The sequence below is a fragment of the Labrus mixtus genome, chromosome 19 (assembly GCF_963584025.1).
Source record: "Labrus mixtus chromosome 19, fLabMix1.1, whole genome shotgun sequence".
Taxonomy (NCBI): domain Eukaryota; kingdom Metazoa; phylum Chordata; class Actinopteri; order Labriformes; family Labridae; genus Labrus; species Labrus mixtus.
In genome coordinates, this window is record NC_083630.1 from 18,844,896 (window position 1) to 18,865,754 (window position 20,859).

General features: G+C 39.1%; 2 protein-coding genes across 3 annotated transcripts; both read left to right on the top strand.

The window, feature by feature from the left end:
* Nucleotides 1-1,339: 1,339 nt before the first annotated feature.
* lztfl1 (leucine zipper transcription factor-like 1) lies at nt 1,340-7,586 on the top strand. 2 transcript variants are annotated; one of them, XM_061064581.1, is made up of 10 exons: nt 1,340-1,599; nt 1,893-2,017; nt 2,118-2,312; nt 4,641-4,698; nt 5,196-5,267; nt 5,358-5,423; nt 5,509-5,586; nt 5,871-6,029; nt 6,192-6,295; nt 6,549-7,586. In XM_061064581.1, the coding sequence occupies exons 1-10, from the start codon at nt 1,597-1,599 to the stop codon at nt 6,565-6,567; spliced, it is 879 nt and encodes a 292-aa protein (XP_060920564.1). In that variant the 5' UTR covers nt 1,340-1,596; the 3' UTR covers nt 6,568-7,586. The 2 variants fall into 2 exon arrangements, with proteins under 2 accessions (XP_060920564.1, XP_060920563.1); XM_061064580.1 differs by having other exon boundaries at nt 1,344-1,599; nt 5,853-6,029.
* Nucleotides 7,587-15,337: 7,751 nt separating this feature from the next.
* On the top strand, nt 15,338-18,193 carry ccr9b (chemokine (C-C motif) receptor 9b). The gene is made up of 3 exons (XM_061064325.1): nt 15,338-15,605; nt 15,756-15,814; nt 16,809-18,193. The coding sequence occupies exons 1-3, from the start codon at nt 15,602-15,604 to the stop codon at nt 17,865-17,867; spliced, it is 1,122 nt and encodes a 373-aa protein (XP_060920308.1). The 5' UTR covers nt 15,338-15,601; the 3' UTR covers nt 17,868-18,193.
* Nucleotides 18,194-20,859: the final 2,666 nt, after the last annotated feature.

Here is a 20,859-nt window from a genome sequence, read left to right on the forward strand (position 1 = left end):
TCTAATTTAATTACAGCTAGAGAGACATGATGGAAAAAAAAAGTTTCCCTCTTTTTTTCTCAGGAAACTCCTTCACATAGATTTGTAATTTCCTTTAAGCTTCAGTAGTAGAAGTCAGATTATTTATTCAGCTCACATGGAGTCAAATGAGTTTAATGGAGAAGCAGTTCATTAATTGAATCCCCTCAGTTAATTCATTGGATTTTGTTGTCAATTTAGCAGAGTGAAAGTGTTGCATGTGCCAAAATAAAAAACACTGAGATATGAATGTCATGCGAATGCTAAATGATCAACTAGACCTATATCAAAGTGTTACAAAGGCAAACCAGCAAAACCACAAAGGAAAGGGCTTTTTATGACTAAACAATGCAGTCAAAGAAGGGCCAATAATTTTGCCTTCCAAGGTAAATAAATAAGTAGAATTAAATTTAAATCAACAGATCTCAAAAACTGGTACAATGTAAAAATCAAATTTAAGATAATCAAGTAAACAGTGATTATCTCTTCTTTTATGGTTATGGAGAGTTATGGTTTTCTACCATGGATTATTTTATTCCTGAAATGTGTTTTATAATGCAAATCTACTAAATAGGCTACATACAAAGATGTAAACATTTTAAGAAGTAGGCTTTCTGTAAGTAACAAGGTTGAAACATATAGGCTATGTGTATGTTCAGTAGGCCTAGTACAAGACAGTGCAGAGTAAATTATGCCAAATGGCCCTACATCCTGCAGCAAGTGTTCTAATTTTTCTTTTCTAACTCTATACTGCCATCTACCGCCATATGGTACACATTAACCTTCATCCTGCATATTTATATCAACACAGCCTACATAACTCAAGACTGTAATATTTATATTCAACACAGGTATAACCTGTTATATGGTCCAGAAGCCAAACTGAAATCATGAAAATAAAAAATAGTAAGACTTGTTGTGCGTTTTTTTTATGATGATGATTTTACATCATATTTTTACATTTTGATTTAAAATATATTTTGTTGATTTTTTTTTTTAAGAGACGGATATGATTAAACAAAATGTTTTTGTTTTACAGCCTACTTGAAAATAGCGATGTTGCTTTATGAATGGATATTCACAGTGTGTTTTTTTAATTATACCTCTTTATACTTTGTGAAAAACATCGCATTGTACAACAGTTGTAAAATATAACTTCAGGGTAGCAAATACATTCATTATGTGTTGTCTTATACAGGATGTTAGCGATGGTGTACGGACCACTTTTTTTTTGTTCAGGCGTTTACGTAGCGCCGCTGAACGCACCTCTCGTAACCAAGGTGATGACGCTATTCTCCGTAACCAAGGCATTCTCAAGGCAAACATTAGCTGGAGAGCTAGCCAATCTGCCAGATAATCTTTTAGCTATGAAATAACCCCCCCGTCTAGCGTACTGGATTTAACTTCAAGTATAAAACAGTTCACTAGGACATTCGACTCCTTAAGCGACTTAAGCTTCAATTCAGTTCGCTACGTGGCCTGAATAAGAGGCAGAAACACCCATTTTTCTTCTTTTTGGATCAGCTCAGTCTACAAGCTAGCAAACTTAGTAACATTAACGTTAGCTGCAGAGCCACCATGGTAAGTAATTTATTTTGCTGTTGAGGGCTAGCTGGACCACATTTTGGCCCGTACAAGTCTAGATGTTATTGTTTTTTAAGCATGACGAGTAAACAGATAGAAAGCAACCCCACAGATATCACGTACCGGGCCACCTCATGTGAATAGGCCCTGTCACATATTAGCTGGGGAAATCCTTCTCTAGCTTATAAGCTAGTTGTGCTTTTCATTACAGCCTCATTGTCTCTCTCTTTCTTCATCTTTAATGACTGTCTTTTAACTTTTTTTATTCTATTTTTGTTGTCTTCATGCAGGCTGAATTTGGGTTTAATGAACACCATCAGAATGAAGCCATCAATTACATGCGGTTTGCTCGTTCAAAGAGGCTCCTGAGACTGAAGACCATTGACTCATGCTTTGAAGAACTCAAAGATAGCAGGTGACTGGTCATTCTTGAGTTGTTGGCATCAATATTTGTGTTTAACTTTTATCATTCAGGGAGGGAGGATAAATATGCATTTGCACTAATGTTTCTAAAGGCTGGTGGAGGAAACCTTCACAGTGGACGAGGTGAGGGAGATGCTGGACGGGCTGCAGGCGGTGGTGCGAGGGGAGGTAGAGATGGAGCTCATCAATACAGCGCACACTAATGTGTTGCTGCTCAGGCAGCTCTTCTCACAGGCTGAGAAGTTCTACCTTCGATTGCAGAGCGACATCTCGGAGCTGGAGAACAGGTGAGCAGAATTAGGCTTTCTGTTAGTTGTTGAGTGAACAGACTTAAAATGCAAAGAAAACCTTTGACTTCAGGGGATCTGGTCTTCTTTGCTCCACCAGAAGTACAAAATGTTCTTACTCAGATATTAACGATTATGCAGCGCCTCCAACGTCCTGAAAGTCAAGTGATATTTATCCCTTTATGTGTATATTGTTCTTGTTTCACAAAATATAGATATTGCATTCAAAACAAAGATAAAAAGAAATATGGGGGCTAATAAATATATATAATCGTTAGAACATTTTCAAGTTTAAATGACTGATGAGCAAGATGACAGTCCAGGGTCAAACAGAGATTTACACTGAAGTCAGAGGAGGGCTAGGCCTCTAACCAAACAATACACCCCCACTCGCATGAAAAGAGGTGCGCCACTTTGAACCACTTCCTTCTTACTTCTCTTTAGGATTAGATCTCTTGCAGGTTTAAAGTATGTTTGGTAAAAAGGTCATTGGAAAGCGTGCATACACTATCTGAACTTCCTTCCATTCTATGAAAATGGTTTCCCCTCTGCTGTGATATTCAGTTGGCCTAAAACCACAACATCTGTTGCCTCTCGCTTTCTTTTAAGGTCAGTTCACCTAAGTCACATTCGTATGGCCCAATACAATGTGGTTCAGTTGTGTGTCGAATGAATCACTATAGCATTAAAAAATAATATGTGCCACTCTACCCACAACGCCCATGTTCTCCATGTATAGTTTGCAGACCTCACAACCAATTGCTTTACATTTTTGATGTACCGTTATGTCTGGTGGACTTATTTTTCAATAAAAAATTGCTTTTGAAATATATATATTTTTAGGATCTTTTAGCCTTTTGGTAATTGAAACTAAATTATGTCTCAGGTGTGGATATCTCAACGCTTTTTAAACTAAAAGTTCAACTTTGTGTACTTTGTATGACCACAAGGTCTAAATGAAAACATTACTTATCTTATGTTTAATTAAGATTAATACTTGTCTTATTAATCTAAATTGTACAACCTTACCCTTGGCCAACAAAATAAATGTGCAGTATTTCTTTAACAATAATTGTAAAAGTATTCTTCATCAAATGTTATATATCTTTCATAGAATTTGCCTCTACTATCGAAGATTACTTAACTTCATTTCTGATGAGTGCACACTTTTAAAGCGGGTAGTAGTGCAAAACTTGTGGTCAAATGTAACAACATGTAATCTATACAGTAAAACAGAATGACCTGTGGATGGAGGCCAAGAGACACATAGAGTGTGTTGTTTTTTCATATTCCACTGCACACAGAGCAATGCAGCCTTGTGCATGTGGTACTGCAGATTAAGATAAGCAGAATGTGATTGTTGTCAGACTGTTCAACAGTCAAGATAATATGAGGCCTTTTTATATCTGAAATATAGACATATCTAAATAATAACGTGTTATATCGATTCAAAATAAATCAGAGTTTTGCATCGTAAAGAATCTGTTCTGAAATGAACCAAAATGAATGGAAGTTGTTAAAAATGTTGGTTTTGATGTTGAGGTATGCACGTCAAACTACAGCTGTGAGCATATGCCATCCTGTTCCTCTTGCTAGTAACAGAGAGGAGGAAGAAAGGCTTTGCCACGTTCACTATCTTCCATTTATCTGATCTTCAGTACTGGAGTAAAAGGTCATAAACTCCACACTTCGGCAGCTGACAGTGCTCAATGTGTTAAACTATTGCAGCCCCCCAGTGTGATCATTTTCAAAACTCCACTGGTTAAGGTGTATCATACTCAGGTGAACTTCATCTAACTTCTGACCTTGTAACCCTTCACCTTCTTAACTCTGAACATGTTTTGGAAATGTTCCTGTGTTTGTGATATGCACGTGGTGGGTGGATATTTAAAGCTCTTATTTGTGTAGGCTTCTACGTGACTGACATGGTGTTTAAAACAAGGAATACGCCCCTTGTGAAGGGCTACGTGTGTTCTGCAGCCTTCTACAAACCACATTTAAGCTTTTTAGAGAGCTATTGTTTTCACCACAGGCATATGTTATAGTGCTAAACTCCCTTCAAGAATTAGGGTGTTTGTTTTCCATGTCAAAGAGACGTAACCGACAAATAGCAGTTAAATTAAGTGGTAAAAAAACAACAGTGTTGATGTTTTTTGAGGGATAGAAAAGATGATTAGATCTGTTTGCCCCCGATTGGTGCTGCTTGTATACTTAGTACATTACAGACAACGTTTCATATATTCTAACAATTTGTGACATTTAATAGGATTTAAAGCTTGTTTTTGGTCTATTGTTTCTCCTATTCTTTCCTCCTTTCTTCCCTTAAAGGGAGCTGTTAGAACAAGTGGCAGAATTTGAGAAGACTGACTTTAAAACCACTGATAAGGTGAGTATAATGTGCAGCTCTATGACATGTACAACTTCAGACTTCACCATCAATGAGCTGCCATTGGTCATCTGTTCAAAGGATATCTGCACCCTCATGGGATTCAGTCACTAGACAGCAGTCCTGTGTACTTAAAGTCGTTTTAAATAACAGGCTGCCTGTCCTTCACACCTAGCTGTGTGGTGCAGAATTCACACTTCACTGAGGTTGAAACGTGGCGATACAATGTCTGCTGAAAGAAAAACAAGTTGACTTTGTAATGCAACACTTCACTCTATAATGGGTTTTGCTTCTCCATCCTTCTGAGAAAGTTTACACTAGTTACCCTCTGATTTCTAAGAATAGCAGTACTAGATAGATACAAATGCTGGGTTTTATTTTAACCGTTAGATGTCATGTACAGTACAGAGTTAGCTAGGTATAGCCAGCATTTTTTTAGACTATACTTAGGAAATCATCTTTCGTCATGTTTCAGTTATGTTCATCTTTCCCCGCAGATAAACCAGGAAACAAGCAAACCCAAGCTAGCACCACTGAATGAAGGTGGTGTTTCTGAACTTCTTAACAAGGTAAAGACACACTTCTCAGATTGAGTGTCAAAAGTTGTGCCTTCATACATATATATATATATTCATACAGTCCTTCAAATCTTTCTGTAGGAGATTACAAGACTACAAGAGGAAAATGACAAACTTAAAGCCAGGCTGCGGACTTTAGAATCACAGGTATCCCAATCGGCAATTCTTGTCAACACAAAAAAAACCATCTGGTTAACGGTGTTAACTCCCTACTCTGATTGATTTTTCTTAGGCAATGAGTGCACTAGATGAGCGAACCAGGGCAGAGAGAGCTCTGAAAGACCTTCAGAAGGTCCAAGGTGAACAGCAGGTACTGTGTGTCGTGCTACTCACATTTTCTAATTTCATAACATTTTGAATTTGCCTCCTTTTTTCATTATTGCATCTCAACATTTACTGTCATTCGGTTGTATTTGCCAACTTGGACTATGAACGGTATGTAGTTGATCACAGTTCTGCATATTCCTGTCTCTGCTTATAGTAGTAGGGTATAGATTCTGTAGGATAAAAGTTAAGTAGCGATAGTTTTTCCCTTCACTACAACTGAACGTGTGTGTTGCTTCTTTCCCCTTGAAGCTGGCCACCCAATCCCAGGAGATCAACTGTCTGGAGGACACAGTGGCAGCTCTAAGGGAGGACTATGAAAGGTCTCTCAGTGCCAATGCGATGTCCCAGAAGGATCTGCAGGAAAACCTGATCTCTGCCAAACACGAGCTTCTGCGAGTGCAGGAGCAGCTGGCCCTGGCAGAGAAGGTGCACCATTGTATTCTTTACCTGCAACAGACAGCATCAAACATCTGGAGTTTACACCCAGCACATGTCATATTATGTACTTTGGAGAGTTGATATTGATGCGTCAAGCTTCTGTGTTGTTATTTCTATGTGTTTATCTGTGTGTGTGTGTACTGTGTGCAGGAGTTGGACAAGAAGTTTCAGCAAACTGCAGCCTACCGAAACATGAAAGAGATCCTTACCAAGAAGAATGAGCAGATCAAAGAAATTAGAAAACGATTGCAGAGGTGAGTATTTTTCATTGGAGATAAAAACTGTGCTTTTAATATCACATCCCCCTCCAACTTTAAGTTTGAAAGTCCAGAAAACTTTTGTATGCAACTGAAATATTTGGGAGTAATGTAACCGAAGGCATAAAAACCTGAAGGTTCCACAGCTTCTGTCCTGTTCTGTTTCTTCTAATTTGTAAAATTGGCTTTCTTTCTTCTAAGAAATGGTCCCATATTTCAGGTTTGTGAAACTTGCATTGCTCTTTTTCAGATATGAGCCCAATGAATGAGTTTTGCCCGAAACAGCTGCTGAAACAGGTGTCCAGAGGCTAAGACGGGCGCAAAATTTACGACTGTGGTTTGGACTTGAAACCATCGGCTCCACTGCTGAGAGACGAGAGACAGAAAAAAAGCACTTCCACGGGGAGCTGTTTATTCATGTTTTATCTGGCTTCTTCAGTAGTTTTTGGCATTAGTAAAGAGCGGGAAAAGGGGAATGTTGGCAGTAAACACAACTGAACACACAAAATGAAGCAGTGATAAACGATAGCGCTGCTTTTTTTTTTTTCTACGTCTCAATTTGGAGCTCACTTACAGTAGCTAGACTTCCCTCGGTGCTCTATGCAAAATACTATCACGTCCCTGTTTGAAGAGGCCTTGTCCATGTGCTGAATTGGACAGAAACTTACTGTCTGCCTAAAGCTTTGCAGTCTTATCCAGCAGATGGTTAGAGGTGATATTTAGCTTTTTAGCACCTGCTAATTATTTATACTTTTGCTGTTTAGTCTTAATTTAGAAGCTCCCCTTGAAGTCAGATTTAAAGCATCATCACGTCAGACCCAAGCAAAACCAAAAGCTTTTTGTTGGATAACAGTAAAAAATGTAACATTATGTTTTTGACCCTTTGAAGTCAGACTTGCTTTTAATTAACACTTAAAAGGATTTCCAACAGAAACATTTCTAATGATCTGGCATTCTGTGAAAGTCTGATCATCTTCTTTTTAACCGGGTTTCTTGCGTTTAATGTTTGTTCCGCTCTGACATGGATAGTGATCTAGATTGATTTCCTTTACTTCCCTTAACAAAGGGCATAGAATATTTTTGTGTAAAATCTTTAACTGTGTACTTTTTCGTATCGTGTGGCTGAAGGAGTGTAAGGGGGGAATTAAAAAAAAGAAGATATACATGATGTTCATGAGTTAATGCTCTTGTAGAGTATGATACATCGACCCTATATTACACTACACTAGATGTGTGTTTGTGTGTATCGTGCTAAGTATGGGGTAATAAAAAGCTGTTACCAAGTTCACGTGTGGTCATTTTTAGTGAGTTTATACCCCAAAATTGTTTTTCATCCATCATATTAAATTAAGTGAAACGTAAACAGATAATTTAAAATGTGTAGTGGATAGAGTAGGAAATCAGGCAGAGAGAGTGGAAGGAGACACAGGCCGGACTTGAACCCAGAGTGCTGCTTGGAGGACTATACTGTAGCCTCCGTACATGGGGCACGACCTAACCACTAGGCCATCTGCGCCCCTGCTCTGGCCTCTTCTAAAATGCTATATTCACCAAGAAGGGCGTTTAACATGTCCAGGTTGTCGTGCGCCTCACTGCATGCTGTCATTGGCAACAGGAAGGTGGATGAATTATGATAGATTCAAGTGATTAAACATCCCTGTGTATGGAACTGACAGGTTCAACAAGGGGGCGCCATTCATCAATATATACAGATCAGAAGAAATGAACGTCTCTTCAAATGATGTAAGGCTGTGTGCTTAAATAACATGGGAATGTAAAACCTCTGTGGCTATTATGGTAGGCTTCTACAGCATAGTTATGGGTAACAACAACTAAGGAAGTGGACTCAGAAGAAGTCGGCTGCTGAAACCGTAGTATTGCTTCATGTATTGACCACGCTTTGATTTTACTTTTTAAATACTCTCTCTTTTTGACAAATGTTATTCTTGTCCTGTCTGCCTGATGGGCTAGAGATGATGTTTACATGGTGCAAGTTTTAGTGTGTGAGCCCAAAGGATGCCTCTGATACCTCAATCATCACAACCAACAGTGTGTTCAGCACAAAGAGAATAATTAATAAGCGCAAGGCTTCCACTTCTAGATACATTTTCAATGCTGCTACTGGACTTCTTGCATGCATGCAACAAGGATGCTTCAAACATTTGAGAGTGCCAGAGCCTGCATATATTTTCTCTACAGTACAATTCTACAGTTCACTTAGCAGACGCTTATATGCAAAGCAACATACATCACAACACAAGCAAGGATCTAGAAAGTAAGAAACAACGTCAATAAGTACAAACAGTTTTGTTTTTTTACAAACAGGATTTTTTTAGGAAGCTGGTTAAGGTAAGTCTGAGTATCTCTGTGGGGCGTTGGTCAGGACACAGTAGTCAGGAACAGTACATTTAAACTCTTTATTGCAGAAACTTGCCCAGGACAGGAGGAGGCATCATTAGGCAAAGGTATGTGTGTGGTTTTCTTGTCAGGGAAACTTGCACAAAGGAACCAAATGTATTCAAACAATGACTCTCTGGAAACTTCTAACCAGTCGTTTCTTCTAACTTGGTCCTGGAGAGAGGCCAGAAAAGAAAAACTTTACTGAGAAGCAAATATAAAAGAGGGAGGATCTAGTGCTGAATAAAATATTATATGAGACTGCTATGATAGATTGCTCCTGGACCAATGAACTCTAAGCACTAACAAAACACAGAATTAAAGGAATAGTAACACAACAATGTGACACCCAAATACAGTTTTGTACAGACAGCTTTAAGTCTGATCAGACACAAAGGCAAAGCACAGCATCGACAGCTGTTTATGAGAGTTTTCATCAGCATCAAAACCAACCTTAGTAATGTCATTTGTCATTATCAATCAAAAACCATCATCATCGTCATCATCATGTAAATCATTAAGAGCGTATAGTTCATGAAAGAGCTGGGTCTTTAGCTTTTTCTTAAAGGTGAAAACCAGGCCTAATGTGACAGTATCTTTAGTCATTCTTTACAACATAAGACTGTTAAGACGCTTCCTTGTTATTTAAACTAATCACTCATCAGGGACCCCCCCCCCCCCCCAAAAAAAAAAAATGAACCCATGAATGTGAGGAGCATGCTATTTGTCATCATCACAGTTCTTATTTCTTGCTTTTCATGTGGACAACCACCCTGCTGTCGTGTGATAGTTTGTTTTCAATAGGCATTACATTGCTTCAAAACCCCCTCCCCTCCCCAGCTATTTTAAGACATCATAGTTTTTGCCTTTGTTTGTTTGGTAACCATAGTAGAAGAGACGGTGGCTGAGTAAGACACAGCGTGTTCACCAATCATTTAACCATCAACCTCCTGTTGTTTGCAGTGAAACTCTTCAAGCCACAGTCTGTCCTGACTTTAACTCGTGTTGGTTTTTGAATCACATGCAGGGGTCGTATGCATGTTGTACCTTTCTCCCTATTGGTGCAAAAATGAAAGGGGGCGGGCTGGTGGGAGAGGAAGGCATGACAAAATACGTCCTTTAAAATAAACTCTACAAGACAAGATTCTGTCAAACGTTTTATTTCTGCTTTCATAACACGAGAAAAGACGCTGCATGGGAGTAAGGGCATAAAAATTCAGACCCTCCTCTTTATTCCCGTAAACGTTTGAAAAGCTACTTAAGAGTCTGTCTCGTTTGCTTTTGTGTGCTGAATACGTGTGGATTCACAAGTGTCTGTTTTCTATCTTAGGTGTCATGAGAGAGCTGTTGATAGGTTCAGATATGATGCAAATGCTGAACAGTTGTCTATCAGTGCATGAAATAAATCACAGCGAGCGAGTACACAGGAAGTGGTGACAAATGTCTCAGAACTAAACTCATATGTCGCACAGCTCAGAGCGGCAGAAGTGACAGCAGTTTGCCACAATACATGACAACTGGTAATATATATAACAGAGTTGTATGCATTCACAGTCGCTTCCTGTGCGCTGGCAAAGGCATCACAGGGGTTTTCTCGGTTTCACTGGCACGCCACTTTTGTTTTTTCTCCAGAATCCTAAGGCAGATTTATCACGCACATTTGAAAACTACGTCTGAATATGAGGTGATATCCAGAGTGCTGCATGATGATAAAAAAACAATGAATCAGCAATGAAACATCTTCAACCTTTCAGTAACTTCATTAACTTTGCTTTTTGAGAGGTCGCACAGCTTTAATCTTCTCGTTTTGTCGCCTCTGAAACAACAAGCATCACTTTTCTCCTTTTACAAATTCAATCTTCAATGAACAGATCTAACACAAAGTCCACAAAAGTCAAAAAGTTCATTAGCGTGATGGCTAAAAATAATTTAAAAAAGCAAAGTCATGAATAATAAAATGAACCATAGCTTGGTCATACACTCATTGGATTTAGTGCTTTGGTCTCAGGGCCCATTAGCTTACCCTAGCAAACATTTAGCTTTATATCTGACTTAAGGACTTCTCTTCACCTGTGCTTTTGTTAAAGTATGTTTTCCATTTTGCCAAAATGTGACAGTTATGTCTCTTTGGAAGCTTTTCATACAAAGCCTCACTCAAGAAGAAGTTCACTCGTTTTGCAAAAATCTTGCTAAAAAGTGGAGATACCTTTGAGGGTTATAGGGTTAGATACCTTTGAGGCAGAAGTTCTTTAGAGATGCCCTATTCCTAGATGACATAACACTTAAGAGGCAGGATAGCGTATGAGTGTGACTTCTAATGCTAACAGCTGTTTACCAGCATGCCCACAATTACAATTGTTACAATTACAATTTTTTTAGCAGAGTCACCAAATCTTGTTCCCATGCAGTGATACAACAAGTCACCAAAGAAGAAGCCACGCGGCGTCCCCATTACAGAGCAGCTAAGGTCTAGTTTGTCTAGTTTTTCATGTACTTGGTCGGAAAACAACATGAAGAAAAAGAATGGAGACTGATTCAGGCAAAGCTCGGCCACATAAAGTAAGTGAATGTATGCTGACACACATGCTTCTTCTTAGCACCAGAAGAAACAGTAAAATACATTAAAAATGTTGGTAGTTCAATTTATCCTACACATCTTTTGTCACTACCTATATCTATGTAAATAGTCCTTTCAGTCAACAGTTTTATCTGCGGAATAGCCTCGGCCATGTCCACGTGGCCCATGCAGGCCCATGCCAGTCTGGAAACTGTGCTCAAAATTGTAAAAGATTTCATGGGTTTGCAGTTATCAGTTATCAGTGCTCAACAACAGTCTATGACATGCCACTTACCACACTACAGCTTGGATCAAGAGATACTGCTGTTACTGTAATTGTACAAGTCATATTTACCAAATAAAAATAATGCAATCAGCTTTTATCGCCCCTTCTCTTTCTGTGACGCAGAACATTTTCATGACTGAAATGAGAAACTTGATTTGAAACTACTGATTAGTTCGGTTGCCCTTTTCTCCTTGAGACATAAAGATAAAACTAGAGAGATGTTTTTATTATCGACACCATCAGTTGGATTATTGGAGAGCCGGTTTCATAATTAAGCTTTTTGCAAAGTGAGCACTTGTGGCCGAGTGCTATTTGACTATCGTTGGTACAGAGGCATAACTTGAAATATAAATAATGTTTAAAAAAAACAACCAACATTGTCTCATTTAGTTTATAAAAATAAATACACACATTACATTTGTGTTTCTTGATCTAATTCCAGCACCACACTATTTACCTTGATGACCAGAATGAAAATATGCTTCTCATTTTTACTTTTTTGTTGTTGCAGATCAGTGACTTGAGGTGAGTATGTAACAGTTGAGTCGCTGCAGCTGCATTATTTGACCACATGAAGGTTGTTATTTGTGAAACTTACTGATGAGAGATCACGTAGTATACCTATGTGTTACGCTAACCTAAAAAACAGATTTAGATTTTCTATTTTCAGATGTCACCATGCAACCATACAGCGTTTGTCCTCTCACACTTAAACTGCTTCAAATTCATAAGTCAAAACATTTTCACTCAACCAACATTTTGAAAGCTGTCATGTGAATAAATCATGCAAATATATATCGTCTGAATTTTGAACTGAATGGTGGAAATTCTGCATTCACAGAAGTTGTGATATTCTTTTTTCAAGGTTTAATTTTTGATGTCTTTATTATTAGAATAAAAGGTCAATGGATAGAGTCAGAAATCAGGCAGAGAGAGAGAGTGGGGAATGACATGTGGTAAATGAGCCACAGGTCAGATTTGGACCCGGGCCGTCCGCTTTGAGGACTTTAGCCTCTGTACATTGGGATGCACGCACTAACTCCTAGGCTTCAACCTTGGACATGATGTTTGTCTGATTATATTTTTGTTTACAAGTTTGACACTGTTTTTGATTTGCACTAGTTTGTGTCTGTCTGTTCTGCCTGCAGAGTATAATAAGCCGAAAAGATCACTCACAGTCAATTTAATACGCGTTCACCTGAAACCTCTCAGTATGGCACTTTCTTCACTAACTTTTTTTCCCAGAAAGAAAATACTCATCGAATCATGACACAGCCGTTTCCTTTTGCATCGCCGTGATGAAAACCGAGAAACGCAACCAGCGTTTAGTAGAATTCTGAAGAGTTGATGACCTACACGCTTAGCACTGAGTTTTTAACGATGTGGGTAAAACCGAGAAAGTTTATATCAGGACAGGAAGTGTAACTGTGAGAGGACAGACTCTCCTGCAGAGCACCTTCACAAGGACCAAAATACAAGAGTAAGAAAGACACTCACAAGAAACACACACAGGATTGAAACACCTCCCTTAACTAAGGTGTTGTGCCATTGACTTCAATGGTTTATCTGGTTTCCATTATAATAAACCAGTGTTATCTTTGCTACTGGTTTGACGTAAAGTCAGGGAGTTTCTACCTTGTCTGATTTCCAACAAATGTGGCTCAGCAATGTGACTGTTTGTCATTTCCCTTTGGTAATTCCAATATTGAGTATTTCCCTGTTTTCACAGGATGTTCTTGTTTTCTTTTCTGAAAACATCACATGAAAGCCCATTGAATCACAAGGAAATGCTACATTTCAGTCCAGTTCCCCTGCTAAGGCACGTGTAGGCCTCTAGTTAAACTGTGAAATGTGGATCAACACACCAAAATGCAGTTACAATCATATTTTAAAGTTTTTAGTATGGAAACAGCTAGCTTCTGTACGAATTACAACAACTTTATTCCAGAATCATCCATCCATGATCTAAACCGCTTTTTTCCCCGTTCTGAGTTGCGGGGGGCTGGAGCTAATCCCAGCTGTCATTGGGTGAGAGGCGGAGTACACTGAAGTAGTAGCTACTTGCTAGTGAATCACAGAGCTGACTTATAGAGAACGAAAACCAGCCACACTCACATTCACACCTAAGGTCAATGTAGAGTCACCAACGATACTAACCAGCATGTCTTTGGACTGTGGGAGGAAGTTGGAATAGCCAGAGGGGAAATCATGCATGCACAGGGACAAAAATCAAACTCCACACAGAAAGTCCTGGGGATTAGAAAGATTAGAATCTGGGACTGTACCACCTTGCAGATCCTATTCCGGATCTTTTTTCTTAACACATTTGTTCATTCGCAAAAAACAAAATAAAACACAGCAACTTAACAGAGATGTCTTGCCCTCAGTCTTCATGCTGGGCTAAGCTAACCAATGCTGACTCATTCCTTTGTATAACCTTTGAACTAGTCCAGAATCACGTTACTCTCATAAAAAGGGATGTTTTTATTTTTAAGACTTTGCGTAATTCATCACTGCTGACTTGTGAGTGGAGTTCCCCAAAAAAATTGAAATTTCACAAACAGACTGATGACCCATTTTTTAATTCAGACATTTTCAAGCAGTTGTAGTCCATACCACTTTAGCTATAGGTCAGCAGCTGGTAGGGCTTAGCATAACATAGATAAATGCAGGAGGGGAACAATTCTTATCTTTTCAAAGATACCAAAAGTCTCCCTTCCACCACTTTCCATTAAACGTTTTAAAAGGATTTACTCTTATTTTATAAACAAAGTATAAACAAAACTGCACTAACTTAACGAGATGTTTGCGTTTATGCTATCGGCTTAGCTTATTAGCTCCAGGTCTAGTAAGCATATAGCCTACCATAAAACCTCAAATAAAAGCCCATCCCAATTTTTATAAACCGCTTTTATAAAGCTGGTGTTGCTGCACGTTTCGACAAATAAAGGCAGGTCTCAATTGAAGGCCACCTACGCATTTAGTGTTAATGAGTTTACAAATCAAAAATATGTTACCAAGGGTGTTTCCCTCTTTCCCCCACACAGGCAGCATGTTGGTATGAATGAGCTGTCTTACAAAGGACGATCAATTCAGTGATTTGTCATTTCATTTGTTTATTGATATCCTCATTTTGTACAAAATTCAAATATTCTCTCAGGTGCAGATTTACAATTTTATAGTACTTATTGTGAATATTGACGCTTGTCCCCAAAAAATGATAATTTTATAGACTGAAGTAAATCAAAGCCATGGCTATTGATTGAAGTTTTATATGCAGGTTGTTGTTTTTTTTTTTTTACTTTTACAGTCTAGATGAAAAAAGGGGAACAACAGACTTTCCCAAAATGCTGACTCATTCTTAAATTAAATCAAGTTAAAAAAGAAGCACATTTGTTTTATTAAAGAAGTATCTAATATATGTTTTGTTACTGTTAACTTTAAAGTAAAGTTTCCAGAAAATTAGACCAAACTGAAAGACTTCCCATTGACTTACACTGTTATTTATTCAGACCATTTACTACTGAGCTGTGACACTGTGAAGATTTCAACACCTTTACGGCATCTGCCTCCTCCAGTTTTGTTCTTTGATCGTGCCTCACAGTTTTCAGTTTCATTCATCACTCAACTGGAGTGTTAAGTGCTCCACCTGTGTACACAAGAGTGTGTCAAAAATGGGCTTCAATTTGATCAAACTTCACCGGCAGCAGAAGGAATGTGGGTGTATTGTTTTGGTTCCCTTGATGGCCACGATTCAGTGGGTTGAGTCCAAAACTTCCAGCTTCCCTTTGAAATAGTACACTAGTGACACTGATCTAATATCACACAGCAGCGTTTGTTACAGTGCTGCTCAGCTGTGTAGAAGAAGAAATAGACCTTTACAAGGCACCAGGAGTTGTGCAGTGTTTTTCATCTGCAGAGAGATGGAGTTGTATGTATCAACGCGTCATCATGTGGTTAAAGGGAAACCATATAAGCACGTGAAGATGAGTCTGATTGTTAACATACCAGCTGAACTGCCAAGACAAAGAGTCTGAGAGGTTGCTCTATACGTCTCACCACCATGGGTAAGTGGTTTAGTGCTATTTGCAAAACATTTCAGAATTAACCTTTATTCACTTCCTCATATGTTGCGTGATGTTTTATCCTTATAAGACGATGTTTTTTTTATTGTTGTAATGTTCTGATTTTAATAGAAATGTTCTGGTTCTTTATAGATTTCACAGATGAGCCATTTACAACTTCAATAACCACAGAAGCTAATTACATTGGAACTGTAAGTATTCATTAGGATGATGATATGTAGCCATAAAACAAACAAACACACACACACACACACACACACACACACACACACACACACACACACACACACACACACACACACACACACACCAGAAACAAAAATCATGTTGTAATTTAGAATATGATGGTATCTGTGTGAGCAAAATGATTTTGTTAGTGTAAATGTTGACGTCTTGCTGTCAAAGAACTGAACATACACATCTGTGCTTTTAAGTGTACACACACACACACACACACACACACACACACACACACACACACACACACACACACACTCACACTCACACACTCACACAAACAAACACAGACACATGCATACTCACGAGAAACAAAAAAATCATGTTGTAATTTAGAATAAGTTGACATCTGTGTGAGAAAAAAAATATTTTGTTTTGTGTTTAACACAAAATTTAACTTTGATTTTAATTAAAAAAAAAAAAAAAAAAAAACATGAGGAAAACATCAAACTTGTGTTTCTGCGTTTTTGTTATGCTATGTTTGTTTCATGCTCCAGCTACAGCAGATTTATCTCAAGCAGACATCTGTGTACTCAAATGCCAAAGCGTAATTTTCCATTGCTGATGTAGACCTAAGCCCCCGTCTTCACCTATCTGTTCATCTCTGCTCTGAATCTACACTTGATGTTTCTTGAGTTCTGCTGCAGTGGCCCCCTTTCTGGAGCCCCTCGGGATCGTTTACAACCCCCCTCAGGCTTGGATAGCTGCAGGAAGTTGTGTTGTGGTGTGGTTTTCTCCTGCACAGACACAACACCTGCACCTGAGAGCTTTTTGAGAGCTTTTTTTTTTATTTTTTTTTTACACGCTTTGGTTAGCTTGTACGTCACAGACAGCAGTTGATGGTAGAAGCATGAAAACCCTGACAGCAGTTAGTGAGAAGGCTAACGGATATGAAAAAGAAGGCGTATCAGATGTGTGAAACCTCATTTTTTATTTTTTAAATTTCAGGACACTTCTGACTACTCAGAAGATTACGGTACAGGCCCGACCGACTTCACAGGCCTGTGTGACCGAAGCTGGGTCCGGCTGTTTCATGGGCAGTATGTACCCCCTCTCCTCACGATCATCTTCATCCTCGGTGCCGTTGGTAACCTGATGGTGGTTTGGATCTACTCCACCGTGCGTCACCGCCTCAAAACCATGACCGATGTTTACCTGCTCAACCTGGCTGTGGCAGACCTCCTCTTCCTTTGCATGCTGCCCTTCTGGGCCGTCGACGCCATCAAGGGCTGGGACTTTGGCGTCTGTATGTGCAAAATGGTGTTCGCTGTCTACAAAATCAACTTCTTCAGCAGCATGTTCCTGCTCACCTGTATTAGTGTGGACCGCTACATTGCCATCGTGCAAGTCATCAAGGCGCAGAACCTGAAGAAGAAGAGGTTGTTCTACAGCAAACTTGCCTGCCTGGCTGTCTGGTTCCTCGCTATTCTCCTGGCGCTCCCTGAGTTCATCTTCGCCCAGGTGAGGATGGACAAAAGAGGGCAGTCCTCCTGCTCTCTGGTCTACACGAACAACAACAACAACCAGACTAAGATCCTGGTTCTGTCTCTGCAGATCTGCATGGGCTTCTTCTTTCCTCTTTTAATCATGGCCTTCTGTTACTCTGTCATTATTCACACTCTTCTGCAGGCCAGAAGCTTCGAAAAGCACAAGGCCCTACGCGTCATTTTCGCTGTGGTGTTTGTGTTTGTCCTCTCTCAGCTGCCGTACAATAGCCTGCTCATAGTGCAAGCCTCGCAGGCAGCCAACACCACCATCACTGACTGTAAAACTTACACGCATTTTGATGTAGCCGAGCAAGTTGCCAAGAGCCTCGCGTACACTCACGCCTGCCTGAACCCATTCCTGTACGTGTTCATCGGGGTTCGGTTCAGGCAAGACCTCTTCAGGCTTGTGAAGATGTGTGCCGGTGGGATGGGCAAAGGAGGGCACAGTAAGTTACAGGCAGTGCCCAAACGTCCTTCTGTCATGTCGGACACAGAAACAACCCCTGCCCTTTCAATATAAAAGCCCAGTTCTTGCCCATTTCACCTGAGACTGTAGCTTTCTTCAAAACTATTTTGATTTTGATCCTCATGCATTACTTGTTACAAGCACTTCAACAGTTACATTTTCAACTTTGAAAGGAATAAAAAACGGTCTCCGTTAATTACATTCATTACTCTGAAATCACTGTGTAAACTGTATTATATGTGTAAATAGCATTTTTTAAGTGTCTTTGTATTCAAAAGTGTTCTCTCATCTATTTGTTGTGTTCTACTTGTACATACATATAGATCGTTGTTGTGATTTTTTTTTTATACAAAAAAGCAATTAAAAAGGTAAAATCCCAAGCAGTTTTTGTCATTCTGTCCCATAAGCACAAAGTCATTTGAGTGATGTGTTGCAAATATGGTGATGAGTGATGAGCTGAACAAGTTTTGTGCTATTCATGGGAAAGTACTTAAAGGCCTTTCACCGGTGTAACGTACCTGCTGTGGTGGGAAATAATGCGGTCACTTTAATCCACAAAGTATTTCGATTTGACAAGACATCCTAATCTAGACTGTGTCATTGTCTGAACCGACCACTTGTAACTGTTGAACCTTGTCTGAGTCTGGCTGTGACTTTGACTATGACTATGAGTTTCACAGTGGATGCTAACGGGTGCCTACTCAAAAAGTTTCCCACAAGGGCATCACAACGGCTGCAGCTCAGACAGGTGGCAGACAAGTGGCAGACAAGTGGCAGACAAGTGGCAGACAAGTGGCAGACAAGTGGCAGGCAGACTCAAATCTGCGCATCAAAGAATATCCTATTATGCAACTTTCAAAAGCACAGGATGTTGACACTGACAGTTGGATGCATCATTTTTACGTTAAAGCTGAAAAATCTGCACAGAATTCAATAAAACGTCTAGCAGAAGAGGAGTTTGTTTTTACTTACATGGTCCATCAAAGTCATGCAAAACTGTTTTTTTTTAATGCATTACAAACTGTAAGACACATTAAAGTTTTCCACATATGAACAGCTTTAATACATTTAAATGAACTATTGTAGGGGCATCTCATTGTGTGCAGCACTGGAGTCCAGGACACGTTTCCCCCAGAGGACAATAAAGTGCATCAGATTGTATCGTAATATAAGATAACACTACTGTTGTCCGTTTGCACAGAAATGTGTCTTGCTTTTCAAGCTCAGAAAGCCTTCCAATCACACCAAACCCTGGCATCATAGGCCATCATATTGTATCGTACTGTATACCATCGTATAGTACTGTATTGTACCATACTGTATTGTACCGTACGGTATATTACTGTAAAATACATATCGAGATATCGTACCATCGTACCATACTATACAGTACTGTACGATATGTATCATATGTATGTATCATATCGTACTGTAGTGTATCGTACATATTGTAAATCTGAAATCAGGATGATAGAGTTTCAAACATGACGTTGGCATCCCAGTCCAATTTTTCTGTGTTGATGCTAAATATGTTTGATTGGGCTGTGATGTTGGTTAAGATTTGTAAAGTACATTAAAAAGATCTTAAAGACACAAAACAGCGAGTAAGACAAGGGGGAGAAAAACAGATGGTGGAAGAAAAAGTACATGTTGGTAACAGTCTCACACTCTAACTGTAAAAGAAAACAAAATCTGTAGCTGTTATTGTGGTCACTGAGGTTGGCCCCAGACAACGGCAGCCTACCTGCCAAGTTCAGGTGAGACCACAGGCTTACTTCTCTCACGTCAGGAAACCATCAGCTGAGTGAAGAACAACATGCTTATCTGCAGAGCTGAGGCCTTCCTTCTGATGTCCTGTGGGCCTCGACACATGCCTAGAATTTGTCTTGTCCGGAGAACACTGAATGCAATATTGCCCATTGGCATATTAATTGCATAATCCTACGTTTTTGACTCACCCTGCTTTGATATTTGCAAGGTAAGTAACTATTAAATGTATCTCTTTCAGGAACATTTGATTTGCAGAGGTGGACAAAATAATACAGACAATAACATACACTATACAAATGTCGCCATGTCGTCTGATACTGGATAACGCCTGTATCAGATATATAAGGAGGTTTTTTTAGCTAAACATCTTTCAACACTACTCAACAGGTGTCCCAGACCGACATCATTAAAGGTGAAAGTGAGAATATTAAGATCAAAAGTAAAAGTAGTTTTTCTGTGGTGAAATTTCCCCTGTGACTAAAATATGACAACATGAGACCTCATTGCATTGTATCTTATTCAACAGTGTTTCATTTTTTCTGCTGTAGGTCAAAAAGGTCGAAGAAAAATGTGAAAGTGGGAACAAAAATCTGTTTGTAATTAGTTTTTGAGTCTTTTTTTTTGTATTTTCTTTGTTTAGTCTCAGCTTTTCTTTTTGTGAAGATGTATGAGTTCTCTTTAATTCTTAAACAGTTTGAAGCCAGGAGAGACGTTTAGAGTGGAAACGACTCCTGTGGAGTCCTGACAACTCATCTGAAACATTTTAAGGGGCCCCATGTAGATCATGTTTTTCAAAATAGTCAGAACCAAAACACTGAAAAAAAAAAGACATCAACTTTTAACAATGTGTTTGAATTTCATGAGCTCATGAGTTTTTAATGCCTTTTTTACATCAACGACAGGAATCAGAATCAGAAACAGAGGAGAGAGATAGTGGGGAATTACATGCAGGAATGGAGCCACAAACCGACAAAGAAAACCACCTACGTGAAGTCCCTGGTGTATGTGTACTTACATAAAATACCATAACAAGTGTTTTCCATGATTGTGTTTCATTGCTTGTTGTTTTGACCTGTATGTTACTTCTACTTTTTGCTCAATTTCTATGCAGGGAAGTAAAAGGTAAAATATTTCCCTCTTTTATGCAATAAGGAACATTTAGAAAAATGGGCTACTTACTTTGGGTGGCAGTAGCTCAGTCTGTTGGGACTTGGGTTGGGAGGGTCACCGGATCAAGTCCCAGTGTGGACCAAAATATGGAAGTTGGTCAAACATT